Source organism: Enhydra lutris, unplaced genomic scaffold, assembly GCF_002288905.1.
Source record: "Enhydra lutris kenyoni isolate GAN:26980312 unplaced genomic scaffold, ASM228890v2 scaffoldscaffold88, whole genome shotgun sequence".
In the NCBI taxonomy this organism is placed as follows: domain Eukaryota; kingdom Metazoa; phylum Chordata; class Mammalia; order Carnivora; family Mustelidae; genus Enhydra; species Enhydra lutris.
The window spans coordinates 2,830,664-2,843,839 of NW_019154172.1; the positions used below are offsets into that span (position 1 = coordinate 2,830,664).

At 44.8% G+C, this 13,176-nt stretch overlaps 2 protein-coding genes across 6 annotated transcripts; both read left to right on the top strand.

Annotated features, from left to right (window-relative positions):
- Window positions 1-996: 996 nt before the first annotated feature.
- LOC111161961 (induced myeloid leukemia cell differentiation protein Mcl-1 homolog) lies at window positions 997-4,929 on the top strand. Of its 3 annotated transcripts, XM_022526062.1 has the most exons (4): window positions 1,005-1,183; window positions 1,643-1,763; window positions 2,114-2,361; window positions 2,892-4,929. In XM_022526062.1, exons 1-4 carry the CDS (start codon window positions 1,076-1,078, stop codon window positions 3,006-3,008), a joined length of 594 nt encoding a protein of 197 aa, XP_022381770.1. In that variant the 5' UTR covers window positions 1,005-1,075; the 3' UTR covers window positions 3,009-4,929. The 3 variants fall into 3 exon arrangements, with proteins under 3 accessions (XP_022381768.1, XP_022381770.1, XP_022381769.1); XM_022526060.1 differs by having other exon boundaries at window positions 997-1,763; window positions 2,892-4,514; XM_022526061.1 differs by lacking the exon at window positions 2,114-2,361 and having other exon boundaries at window positions 1,005-1,763.
- A 2,004-nt stretch (window positions 4,930-6,933) lies between these two features.
- On the top strand, window positions 6,934-11,873 carry LOC111161960 (induced myeloid leukemia cell differentiation protein Mcl-1 homolog). 3 transcript variants are annotated; one of them, XM_022526059.1, is made up of 4 exons: window positions 6,934-7,112; window positions 7,572-7,692; window positions 8,043-8,290; window positions 8,822-11,873. In XM_022526059.1, exons 1-4 carry the CDS (start codon window positions 7,005-7,007, stop codon window positions 8,936-8,938), a joined length of 594 nt encoding a protein of 197 aa, XP_022381767.1. In that variant the 5' UTR covers window positions 6,934-7,004; the 3' UTR covers window positions 8,939-11,873. The 3 variants fall into 3 exon arrangements, with proteins under 3 accessions (XP_022381767.1, XP_022381765.1, XP_022381766.1); XM_022526057.1 differs by having other exon boundaries at window positions 6,934-7,692; XM_022526058.1 differs by lacking the exon at window positions 8,043-8,290 and having other exon boundaries at window positions 6,934-7,692.
- Window positions 11,874-13,176: the final 1,303 nt, after the last annotated feature.

Sequence of the window (13,176 nt, forward strand, 5' to 3'; positions counted from 1 at the left end):
TATGGGATATAGGTGCCCTATTTCCTTATTAAACTGTGATATTTTGGGGAACAGGAACCTTGCTCACCTTTCCAGCTTATGTGCCTCAATCACCTGGCTCTTGAATTTTAGGTATTATGATTATTTCTACAAATGTTTTTAACAAAAAAAGGGGTTGCTTCCTTTAATGTCAACTCACACATATGGCACACAGCAGGATCCCTATCCTCAAGAGGTTTTTACCCCTAGAATCAAAAGTGCCTCATACTCAGTAAAAAAATAAAAGGTTTCCGGAGTCTCGGAATAGGTGCCAATAGAGTAAGGCTTACACATAAATAACCAGAGACCGTGGAGCAAAGATGGGGGATGAGAGGAAGCAAGTAGGGAGGCAGGAATAAAACGTACCAGGGGCAGAACAATTTCATTTAGTCAACTTACATATAAATGATCCATAGGGCAGTTCTTGGAGCGTCCCCATCTCCAAACAATGTTGCACTGAGAGCAAAGGTTGTGCAAAATAACTTCAGGTCCCCAACAGTGCCCCTAAGGACCCGTATAGCTAGACTGTTGCTCCCCAGCCGTGCCAGAACTGCCCCATCCCCTCTCCTCAATCTCCGAGTGATTCAATGGGTTAAGACTTTGGTACCGGGAAAAAAAAGCCTCTGCCGCAGAAGCAACAGCGGGGGCTCGAAACCAGGTATTTGGGAAGGAAAGCGAGGAAACCATTAGCAGGCCCAGACCCGCACCTGCGAAAAACTGGAACCCAAGAATCTAAGCGTCCGCGCCGCCCTTACGTAACCGGCCGCGCTCCCCTCGGGCGCCGGAAGACCCCGCCCAGCCCTTAAGCCCCGCCCCTACCTCTACCGGCCGGTGAGGTGCCGTGCGCAACCTCCGGAAGCTGCCGCCCCTTTCCCCTTTTATGGGACTACACTTTTTTTTTTTTTTTTAAACTTGCTGACGCCACCATAGGACTGGCCCTAAAACCAAGATACAGAAGCTCCTCTTACAGTCCTACTTCCGCTTCCTTCCACCGAGGGGTTAGGGCCATCCCCCATTTTTCTCACCTAGGAGGCGGCGGCGGCGTCGGCAGCTTGCGATGTTTGGCCTCAAAAGAAACGCAGTAATCGGACTCAACCTCTACTGTGGGGGGGCCGGGTTGGGGGCCCGCAGCGGCGGCGCCTCCTCTTCGGGAGGGCGGCTTTTGGCTTCGGGGAAGGAGGCCACGGCCCGGCGGGAGGTAGGGGGAGGGGAAGCCGGTGCGGTGATTGGCGGAAGCGCCGGCGCGAGTACCCCGGCCACTCTCGCGCCGGACGCCCGGAGGGTCGCGCGGCCCTCGCCCATTGGCGCCGAGGGCCCCAACGTCACCGCGACCCCCCCGAGGCTGCTGTTCTTCGAGCCCACCCGCCGCGCGTCGCCGCCTGAAGAGATGGAAGGCCCAGCTGCCGACGCCATCATGTCGCCCGAAGAGGAGCTGGATGGGTACGAGCCGGAACCTTTGGGGAAGAGGCCTGCTGTCCTGCCTTTGCTGGAGTTGGTGGGGGAGGCCAGCAGTGGCCCCTGCACGGACGGCTCACTGCCCTCGACGCCACCCCCAGCAGAGGAGGAAGAAGACGAGTTGTACCGGCAGTCCCTGGAGATAATCTCTCGGTACCTGCGGGAGCAGGCAACGGGCGCCAAGGACGCGAAACCACTGGGCGGGCCTGGGGCTGCCAGCCGGAAGGCGTTAGAGACCCTCCGACGGGTCGGGGACGGGGTACAGCGCAACCACGAGACGGCCTTCCAAGGTAAGGGGGTTAGTCGCCGAGGCTGCACTGCCTTGTTTCACCTGTCCCTGGACTCACCCACCAAAGGTGGGTGGAAACCGAAAACAAGTAAGTGTTGAAATGACTCGTAATCTATTTCTGAACCCAGAATTTTCTGGCCGTGAGTCATTGTATCCGCCCATCTTAATTCTTTTGGAAATGGCAGCTCTGTTCAAAGCCCGGAAAGGGTGGGATGTCAGTTTTCAACTGGGGTCGGCCTAAGTTCTATAGACCCCAAATAGCAATTTCCCCCGCCGTGGGTGGGCGGACAAATCATGCCCTGGTTTAGACAAAGGAGGCCGTGAGAACCTGCATGCTTTTCTTCCTCTCAGGCATGCTTCGGAAACTGGACATCAAAAACGAAGACTATGTCAAATCTTTGTCTCAAGTGATGGTCCATGTTTTCAGTGACGGAGTAACAAACTGGGGCAGGATTGTGACTCTTATTTCTTTTGGTGCCTTTGTGGCCAAACACTTGAAGAGTATAAACCAAGAAAGCTGCATCGAACCATTAGCAGAAAGCATCACAGATGTTCTCGTAAGGACAAAACGAGACTGGCTAGTCAAACAAAGAGGCTGGGTAAGTTTGTTTTAAGGTTGAAGAGGGGTCTTGGAGTGGAAATGAAATGAAGGATTTTATAGAGAAAGTCTGGGGCTCTCTAAAGCATTTTAGGATGCACAACTCCGGTTTCAGCCTCCAACTTAGGATCTCTGTTTGCCTACGTTGATTTAAGTAGTGAGTTCACAGAGATAGTGTGTATGACCGACTTGAATTGTTTCATCAAAAATCCGGTTTTCTGTAGGCTATTTTACTGGGTGTTGAGTCTTTTGCTTTTGGTATTGTAATTCGACTGGATATTTTTCAGTGGATTCAAATTATGAAAAAACTAATCACTTGAGGATAATAAGTAAACTAAATTTCTGAGAGCTGCGCTGTAACCCCCCCCCCAAATGAATGTGTCTTTTGTAGGCTGGGTAAATGATAATTGGTTCATTATGTTTTGAGGGGGGCAGAACTTTAGATTTTTTAAATTCTTTTCTTTATGAATAGTGTTTTTAAGCCAACGGAAACCCATATTTGAAAATGTGCTTTTCTTTTTTGTTTTCTAGGATGGGTTTGTGGAGTTCTTCCATGTAGAGGACCTAGAAGGTGGCATCAGAAATGTGCTGCTGGCTTTTGCAGGTGTTGCTGGAGTAGGAGCTGGTTTGGCATATCTAATAAGATAGCCTTTTAAGTGCAATAACTGACTTTTAACCAACCCCATGCAACAAAAACATGTGTGACTGCTGTGAAATCAAATGTATTTATGAAGTTGGACTTTGAGCTGTCCAGGCTGTAACCTCCGAGAGTTCTCCAGCAACGTAGAACAGCAAGTGGCAAGAGGATTATGGCTAACGGGAATAAATACATGGGAAAAGTAGTCCCCCTTGAAGAGTCACTGTCTAAAAGAAGCAAAGTTCAGTTTCAGCAACAGGCAAACTTTGGGAGGCCATGGAGAAGAACTTTTAGATTTAGTGAAGATGGTAGGGTTGAAGAAACTTAATTTCCTTGTCTAGAACAGGAGAGTGGCCAGTAACCAGGCTAGTCATAGAGTCCATTAAATATGTCCACTGAATTCATTAACTTCTTAAAGTGTTACAAGAGAAGCACTAACAATGGCATTGATCTATATAAAATGGATTTAAGCTACAGGTAATAGAATATGACTAGAAGCCTCAGTACTGTACAACAGAGTGTGAAGGGAAGCTTTTTCTCTGCAATTAGCCTTCCCAGGTATACTTCTTGAATGGAAAGTCCCAAGTGTTCAGGACTTTTATACCTGTTCTACTTTGGCTTGGTTGAGTGGTTTAGTTTATTAGCCTAGTAATGGCCAAGAATACTTGACTTAAGGCTCAATAATCACAGTTGCAAATATGAGAATATCCTCAATTTTTAAGGCAAAAACAACTTGTAAATGTATTGTCTGTAAAAATTGTATATATTTTTACAGAAAGTCTATTTCTTTGAAATGTAAAGGGATGAAGAGTCTCGAAGTACATTAGTTTTTTCATACCCGTTTGAAATTTACAACTTCTGTAGTTAGGAATCTATTTCTTACAGCTTTTCTATTCTAAATTTTGTCTTGGTCAGTTGTAGATTGTATACAGAACCAATTGGTGTAGTTGTACACAACTTGGTTGTAATGGAACAATACTGATTCATAACTATGCAGACTTTAATTTTCCTATCTGGTTGGTAAGTATTCCTCAGTTTTTGTTTTTGTTTTTTTAAACTTGGGATTGAGAAATTGAGGAGTGGAAATTCATCCTTTCACCTCCTTACATGCGGGTTTTCAGTAATTGAGTCAAAGTGGAGTTTAAGTTTGGGGCAGGGGGCATGGGCTGATAACTTACAAAATAATGGGCTCTGGTTGGTGAGTAACTACTCACTTGAGTTCCTTATATTTGACCTAATTTAACTGGTGAAATTTAAATTGAATTTATGAGCTCATCTTCAAAACTTTTGCTAAAAGATTTTCAGCTGTTCCAAGTGGGACTTACTAACAGTATGTATATAAAAAGATCACATCAGTGGATGAGAGATATTTGATCCCTTGTTTGCTTAATAAATTGTAAAATGATGGCTTGGAAAAGCAGGCTTACACTCTAACCATGGTGCTATTATTAGGCTTGCTTGTTTAAACACAGGTCTAAGCCTAGTATATGAATAAAACAAATACTTATGTTTCATTTCTATTAATGATTCCCAAACTTTGTTTCAGATTTTTGTATTGGCATCTCTTTGGATTTCAGACTTGACATGTTATTGAACCTGACTTTTTATTTTCTGTCTTTGCTGCTTAATTCTCCCTCTATAGATAGTTATTTCAGTTCTTAATATCCTTACCCTGCCATCCCTGAACTCTTACTAGCCCTTTTAATTTTTGGCACTATGAACCCTACATAAGCCCCTAAACCCCCACCCCAGGAGACCAGAGACCTTCATCCTTAATGAATTTTATTCTCGGGATGTGGTAGTACAGTGGGTGCCATGACCATAACAGTCATGTGGTAGGAGGAGTCCCTTTTCCGTTGCTTTTCAGTTGCTTCATCCTGTCTTGGGGGGGAAAGTTTTAAAAGCCCCTTTAGGAATTTTCAGTTCAGTTCAACCTTTCAGTTGCTTCATCCTGTCTTGGGGGGGAAAGTTTTAAAAGCCCCTTTAGGAATTTTCAGAAGCCTCTGCCTTCGGCTCAGGTCATGATCCCAGGGTCCTGGAATCGAGCCCCGCATCTGGCTCTCTGCTGGGTGGGGAGCCTGCTTCCTCCTCTCTCTGTCTCTGCCTGCCTCTCTGCCTACTTGTCTGTCAAATAAGTAAATAAAATCTTTTTTTAAAAAAGTTTCTTAAACTAGAGAAATGATTCTTTTTAAATTTTTACTTAAATTTTAATTACCATACAGTGCAATATTGGTTTCAGGAGAATTCAGTGATTCACCACTTACACATAACACCCAGTGCTCGTCACAAGTGCCCTCTGTAATGCCCATCACCCACCTAGCCCATCCCCCACCTCCCTCCCTCCATCAACCCTCAGTTTGTTCTCCGTCATTAAGTCTCTTATGGTTTGTTTCCCTGTCTCCTTCCCCCCCCCTTCCTATACTTCCATCTGTTTTGTTTCTTAAATTCCACATGTAAGTAAAATCACATGGTATTTGTCTTTCTCTGATTGACTTACTTCACTTAGCATAATACGCTCAAGCTCCATCCACATTGTTGCAAATGGCAAGGTTTCATTTTTTGATGGCTGAGTAATATTCCACTGTGTGTGTGTGTCTACCACATCTTTATCCATTCATCAGTCGATGGACATTTGGGCTCTTTCCATAGTTTGGCTGTTGTTGATAATGCTGCTATAAACATCAGGGTGCATATACCCCTTTGAATCTGTATTTTTATACCCTTTGGGTAAATGCCTATTAGTGCAATTGCTGGATCACAGCGTAGTTCTATTTTTAGTTTTTTGATGAACCTTCATACTGTTCTCCGGAGCGGCTGCACCAGTTTGGAGAAACCATTTCTTATTCATTACAACCACGGGGTATTTCTCTCCATCCTCTCTGCCACATATTATAAATCCCCATGGTTCTAGTTCTTGCCCAAATACATAATTATGGGATATAGGTGCCCTATTTCCTTATTAAACTGTGATATTTTGGGGAACAGGAACCTTGCTCACCTTTCCAGCTTATGTGCCTCAATCACCTGGCTCTTGAATTTTAGGTATTATGATTATTTCTACAAATGTTTTTAACAAAAAAAGGGGTTGCTTCCTTTAATGTCAACTCACACATATGGCACACAGCAGGATCCCTATCCTCAAGAGGTTTTTACCCCTAGAATCAAAAGTGCCTCATACTCAGTAAAAAAATAAAAGGTTTCCGGAGTCTCGGAATAGGTGCCAATAGAGTAAGGCTTACACATAAATAACCAGAGACCGTGGAGCAAAGATGGGGGATGAGAGGAAGCAAGTAGGGAGGCAGGAATAAAACGTACCAGGGGCAGAACAATTTCATTTAGTCAACTTACATATAAATGATCCATAGGGCAGTTCTTGGAGCGTCCCCATCTCCAAACAATGTTGCACTGAGAGCAAAGGTTGTGCAAAATAACTTCAGGTCCCCAACAGTGCCCCTAAGGACCCGTATAGCTAGACTGTTGCTCCCCAGCCGTGCCAGAACTGCCCCATCCCCTCTCCTCAATCTCCGAGTGATTCAATGGGTTAAGACTTTGGTACCGGGAAAAAAAAGCCTCTGCCGCAGAAGCAACAGCGGGGGCTCGAAACCAGGTATTTGGGAAGGAAAGCGAGGAAACCATTAGCAGGCCCAGACCCGCACCTGCGAAAAACTGGAACCCAAGAATCTAAGCGTCCGCGCCGCCCTTACGTAACCGGCCGCGCTCCCCTCGGGCGCCGGAAGACCCCGCCCAGCCCTTAAGCCCCGCCCCTACCTCTACCGGCCGGTGAGGTGCCGTGCGCAACCTCCGGAAGCTGCCGCCCCTTTCCCCTTTTATGGGACTACACTTTTTTTTTTTTTTTTTAAACTTGCTGACGCCACCATAGGACTGGCCCTAAAACCAAGATACAGAAGCTCCTCTTACAGTCCTACTTCCGCTTCCTTCCACCGAGGGGTTAGGGCCATCCCCCATTTTTCTCACCTAGGAGGCGGCGGCGGCGTCGGCAGCTTGCGATGTTTGGCCTCAAAAGAAACGCAGTAATCGGACTCAACCTCTACTGTGGGGGGGCCGGGTTGGGGGCCCGCAGCGGCGGCGCCTCCTCTTCGGGAGGGCGGCTTTTGGCTTCGGGGAAGGAGGCCACGGCCCGGCGGGAGGTAGGGGGAGGGGAAGCCGGTGCGGTGATTGGCGGAAGCGCCGGCGCGAGTACCCCGGCCACTCTCGCGCCGGACGCCCGGAGGGTCGCGCGGCCCTCGCCCATTGGCGCCGAGGGCCCCAACGTCACCGCGACCCCCCCGAGGCTGCTGTTCTTCGAGCCCACCCGCCGCGCGTCGCCGCCTGAAGAGATGGAAGGCCCAGCTGCCGACGCCATCATGTCGCCCGAAGAGGAGCTGGATGGGTACGAGCCGGAACCTTTGGGGAAGAGGCCTGCTGTCCTGCCTTTGCTGGAGTTGGTGGGGGAGGCCAGCAGTGGCCCCTGCACGGACGGCTCACTGCCCTCGACGCCACCCCCAGCAGAGGAGGAAGAAGACGAGTTGTACCGGCAGTCCCTGGAGATAATCTCTCGGTACCTGCGGGAGCAGGCAACGGGCGCCAAGGACGCGAAACCACTGGGCGGGCCTGGGGCTGCCAGCCGGAAGGCGTTAGAGACCCTCCGACGGGTCGGGGACGGGGTACAGCGCAACCACGAGACGGCCTTCCAAGGTAAGGGGGTTAGTCGCCGAGGCTGCACTGCCTTGTTTCACCTGTCCCTGGACTCACCCACCAAAGGTGGGTGGAAACCGAAAACAAGTAAGTGTTGAAATGACTCGTAATCTATTTCTGAACCCAGAATTTTCTGGCCGTGAGTCATTGTATCCGCCCATCTTAATTCTTTTGGAAATGGCAGCTCTGTTCAAAGCCCGGAAAGGGTGGGATGTCAGTTTTCAACTGGGGTCGGCCTAAGTTCTATAGACCCCAAATAGCAATTTCCCCCGCCGTGGGTGGGCGGACAAATCATGCCCTGGTTTAGACAAAGGAGGCCGTGAGAACCTGCATGCTTTTCTTCCTCTCAGGCATGCTTCGGAAACTGGACATCAAAAACGAAGACTATGTCAAATCTTTGTCTCAAGTGATGGTCCATGTTTTCAGTGACGGAGTAACAAACTGGGGCAGGATTGTGACTCTTATTTCTTTTGGTGCCTTTGTGGCCAAACACTTGAAGAGTATAAACCAAGAAAGCTGCATCGAACCATTAGCAGAAAGCATCACAGATGTTCTCGTAAGGACAAAACGAGACTGGCTAGTCAAACAAAGAGGCTGGGTAAGTTTGTTTTAAGGTTGAAGAGGGGTCTTGGAGTGGAAATGAAATGAAGGATTTTATAGAGAAAGTCTGGGGCTCTCTAAAGCATTTTAGGATGCACAACTCCGGTTTCAGCCTCCAACTTAGGATCTCTGTTTGCCTACGTTGATTTAAGTAGTGAGTTCACAGAGATAGTGTGTATGACCGACTTGAATTGTTTCATCAAAAATCCGGTTTTCTGTAGGCTATTTTACTGGGTGTTGAGTCTTTTGCTTTTGGTATTGTAATTCGACTGGATATTTTTCAGTGGATTCAAATTATGAAAAAACTAATCACTTGAGGATAATAAGTAAACTAAATTTCTGAGAGCTGCGCTGTAACCCCCCCCCCCAAATGAATGTGTCTTTTGTAGGCTGGGTAAATGATAATTGGTTCATTATGTTTTGAGGGGGGCAGAACTTTAGATTTTTTAAATTCTTTTCTTTATGAATAGTGTTTTTAAGCCAACGGAAACCCATATTTGAAAATGTGCTTTTCTTTTTTGTTTTCTAGGATGGGTTTGTGGAGTTCTTCCATGTAGAGGACCTAGAAGGTGGCATCAGAAATGTGCTGCTGGCTTTTGCAGGTGTTGCTGGAGTAGGAGCTGGTTTGGCATATCTAATAAGATAGCCTTTTAAGTGCAATAACTGACTTTTAACCAACCCCATGCAACAAAAACATGTGTGACTGCTGTGAAATCAAATGTATTTATGAAGTTGGACTTTGAGCTGTCCAGGCTGTAACCTCCGAGAGTTCTCCAGCAACGTAGAACAGCAAGTGGCAAGAGGATTATGGCTAACGGGAATAAATACATGGGAAAAGTAGTCCCCCTTGAAGAGTCACTGTCTAAAAGAAGCAAAGTTCAGTTTCAGCAACAGGCAAACTTTGGGAGGCCATGGAGAAGAACTTTTAGATTTAGTGAAGATGGTAGGGTTGAAGAAACTTAATTTCCTTGTCTAGAACAGGAGAGTGGCCAGTAACCAGGCTAGTCATAGAGTCCATTAAATATGTCCACTGAATTCATTAACTTCTTAAAGTGTTACAAGAGAAGCACTAACAATGGCATTGATCTATATAAAATGGATTTAAGCTACAGGTAATAGAATATGACTAGAAGCCTCAGTACTGTACAACAGAGTGTGAAGGGAAGCTTTTTCTCTGCAATTAGCCTTCCCAGGTATACTTCTTGAATGGAAAGTCCCAAGTGTTCAGGACTTTTATACCTGTTCTACTTTGGCTTGGTTGAGTGGTTTAGTTTATTAGCCTAGTAATGGCCAAGAATACTTGACTTAAGGCTCAATAATCACAGTTGCAAATATGAGAATATCCTCAATTTTTAAGGCAAAAACAACTTGTAAATGTATTGTCTGTAAAAATTGTATATATTTTTACAGAAAGTCTATTTCTTTGAAATGTAAAGGGATGAAGAGTCTCGAAGTACATTAGTTTTTTCATACCCGTTTGAAATTTACAACTTCTGTAGTTAGGAATCTATTTCTTACAGCTTTTCTATTCTAAATTTTGTCTTGGTCAGTTGTAGATTGTATACAGAACCAATTGGTGTAGTTGTACACAACTTGGTTGTAATGGAACAATACTGATTCATAACTATGCAGACTTTAATTTTCCTATCTGGTTGGTAAGTATTCCTCAGTTTTTGTTTTTGTTTTTTTAAACTTGGGATTGAGAAATTGAGGAGTGGAAATTCATCCTTTCACCTCCTTACATGCGGGTTTTCAGTAATTGAGTCAAAGTGGAGTTTAAGTTTGGGGCAGGGGGCATGGGCTGATAACTTACAAAATAATGGGCTCTGGTTGGTGAGTAACTACTCACTTGAGTTCCTTATATTTGACCTAATTTAACTGGTGAAATTTAAATTGAATTTATGAGCTCATCTTCAAAACTTTTGCTAAAAGATTTTCAGCTGTTCCAAGTGGGACTTACTAACAGTATGTATATAAAAAGATCACATCAGTGGATGAGAGATATTTGATCCCTTGTTTGCTTAATAAATTGTAAAATGATGGCTTGGAAAAGCAGGCTTACACTCTAACCATGGTGCTATTATTAGGCTTGCTTGTTTAAACACAGGTCTAAGCCTAGTATATGAATAAAACAAATACTTATGTTTCATTTCTATTAATGATTCCCAAACTTTGTTTCAGATTTTTGTATTGGCATCTCTTTGGATTTCAGACTTGACATGTTATTGAACCTGACTTTTTATTTTCTGTCTTTGCTGCTTAATTCTCCCTCTATAGATAGTTATTTCAGTTCTTAATATCCTTACCCTGCCATCCCTGAACTCTTACTAGCCCTTTTAATTTTTGGCACTATGAACCCTACATAAGCCCCTAAACCCCCACCCCAGGAGACCAGAGACCTTCATCCTTAATGAATTTTATTCTCGGGATGTGGTAGTACAGTGGGTGCCATGACCATAACAGTCATGTGGTAGGAGGAGTCCCTTTTCCGTTGCTTTTCAGTTGCTTCATCCTGTCTTGGGGGGGAAAGTTTTAAAAGCCCCTTTAGGAATTTTCAGTTCAGTTCAACCTTTTCAGTTGCTTCATCCTGTCTTGGGGGGGAAAGTTTTAAAAGCCCCTTTAGGAATTTTCAGAAGGAGGGGACAGCAAATTATGTGACTTTCTTTAGGTTCCTTTGCGTTCAAAAATGCTCATTTAAAATCCTAGAGACAGGCTCTGTTAAACTTCAAAGAGTTACATAAAAGCTACTGGTAAACTGAAGAAAGCTTCTATAGTAGACCAGGGTCATTTGAAAGCTTCATCCATAGAACATGACCTTTAGTCTATGGACTCCAGATGAAAATAGGTATGAATAAAATGACTAAGAATGTAATAGGGAAAGATTGCCCTGCCTGCCCATCATCGAGCCATAAGGTCATCTAGCTAGAGCTATTTTTACCTATGTATTTATCATTCTTGATCATGAACCATTTATTTATGTCAGGTTTATCTCTAAGGACCTAAAAGCACTTTATGTAGTTTCTAATTAATCTTAAAATCTGGTAAAGGTGACTAAAAGGCCTGTCTCCCCATATGCAGTTGTGGAAATAAGCACATAGATGTAAATTGGAGGAGTTTAGGGAACCCACCTCCCTGTTTACTAGGTGTTAACTGCTGAAATGTAGAGGAGGATGTTAGTTGAAACTTTGGGTCGGGCTCTCAGGGCTTAGGGAGCCCAAGTGCTTTAGGGAAGGGTGGGTGGTTTTCTAGGGAGAGGAGGAGGCACGTGTTCTAAGTGCTGACTAGCTGCATAGTTCAAGCAAATCCTCCAGAATGGAAAGGGAGGGGCTGCTTGGAAAGCTGGCTCTCAGCAACTTGTCTTATGCTTCTCTCAGGGAAAAACATGCAATCCTCTAGTGTCCATGTACACTCTGTTGGGGGTGAACACCTTGGTTCTGTTTAAAACCGCTAACGCTGTTGACAGCTGTGCCAGGAAGGGTTAGGACCAACTACAAATTAATGTGGGCTGTAAAATGTAGTGTGTTTCCCTAACTTCCTGTTTTTCCTGAAAAGAAAATAATAAATCTTTTATTCAAATGCAAGGTGTGGTACGGGTGTTTTCTAATCCATGACTGTCTTCCTTCCCCCACTTAGACCTTTTAAGGAAGTCCGGCTGAGCAAATAAATACAGGTGAATTAACAAGCAAAAGCCTCATAAAGCTGATTTGCTTTAGCAAAGGATGGTTCCCTTCCAAAAAACTCCTTCCTTCATTCAAATTAGAGGTATTGGGTTTTGAAATGTATTAACTGCTGTAATTCGTACATTTTTTTTTTTTTAAGATTTTATTTATTTATTTGTCAGAGAGAGAGAGGGAGGGAGAGAGAGCAAGCACAGGCAGACAGAATGGCAGGCAGAGGCAGAGGGAGAAGCAGGCTCCCTGATGAGCAAGGAGCCCGATGCGGGACTCGATCCCAGGACGCTGGGATCATGACCTGATCCGAAGGCAGCTGCTTAACCAACTGAGCCACCCAGGCGTCCCTGTAATTCGTACATTTTAACAATCAAAATCCCTGTCCTGATTTCTCTTTTAGTCACCATGAGCTGGTTCATTACTGTGGTTCCTCTGTTCCCCATCTCCGCCTTCTTAGATGAAGGAGCTAGAAGAATTAGTACCCACAGTTAAGAGTTTTGATAAGGTTCTTGGTACTTTTCCCCCTTCGCCTCCCAAAAACAAAGGTGAGAATAAGTACATTAACTTCAGAAACCCTATCCTGTCTTTTTTATTTTCAGCTACCATGAAAGGGAGCTGAATCACCATGGAAATGTGCAAATGCGAAGTTTGCATATTGGTTTCAAGCCCTGAGCACCATTATTTTGTACTAATAGTATAAACAGGATTCTGTGCTTTTGTGCATTTAGAAGTTCATTTCTGCTTGGAAGCCCCTCCTTTTCTGGAGCCTAACTACTAGGAGATGGCAACTTTTTATCATTACAGAGCTGTTACACATTAGTACACTCCTAAGCAGAGGGTTGGAGGGAGGGTAACATTGGACCCAAGGGTCTGAATCTGGGCCCTTGTTGAGTTCTGTGCAGCGCAGTCGCTCCATTGGTAGGTTGTGATGTAAAGCCAGTTCTGTAGTTGAACATTGGCTTAAATGGGTAACTAGGTAACATGAGTCACTGAGGGAGTCAAAGTAATCAACACTTCCCTTCATTTGACATAACCAGACTTTGTCTTTCAGTTCCTGTTTTGTGACTTTAGAGCTCTTGCTTCATACTGTTTCCTTTCAGAAAATATTAAAGCAGTTGTGACAGCTGGTATATTTTACAAAAATTAAAATGAAATAACTTGCACAACTGGTGTGTTGCATGGCTCCAGCCAGATGCTCAGAGCATGGGCTGTT

Excerpts from the sequence above, each read along its gene's own strand:
- LOC111161960 (XM_022526057.1), top strand. The coding sequence starts at position 7,005 with ATGTTTGGCCTCAAAAGAAACGCAGTAATCGGACTCAACCTCTACTGT. Across the intron at positions 7,693-8,042 it reads CCACGAGACGGCCTTCCAAG|GCATGCTTCGGAAACTGGAC; the intron begins GTAAGGGGGTTA and ends TCTTCCTCTCAG. Across the intron at positions 8,291-8,821 it reads TAGTCAAACAAAGAGGCTGG|GATGGGTTTGTGGAGTTCTT; the intron begins GTAAGTTTGTTT and ends TTTGTTTTCTAG.
- LOC111161961 (XM_022526060.1), top strand. The coding sequence starts at position 1,076 with ATGTTTGGCCTCAAAAGAAACGCAGTAATCGGACTCAACCTCTACTGT. Across the intron at positions 1,764-2,113 it reads CCACGAGACGGCCTTCCAAG|GCATGCTTCGGAAACTGGAC; the intron begins GTAAGGGGGTTA and ends TCTTCCTCTCAG. Across the intron at positions 2,362-2,891 it reads TAGTCAAACAAAGAGGCTGG|GATGGGTTTGTGGAGTTCTT; the intron begins GTAAGTTTGTTT and ends TTTGTTTTCTAG.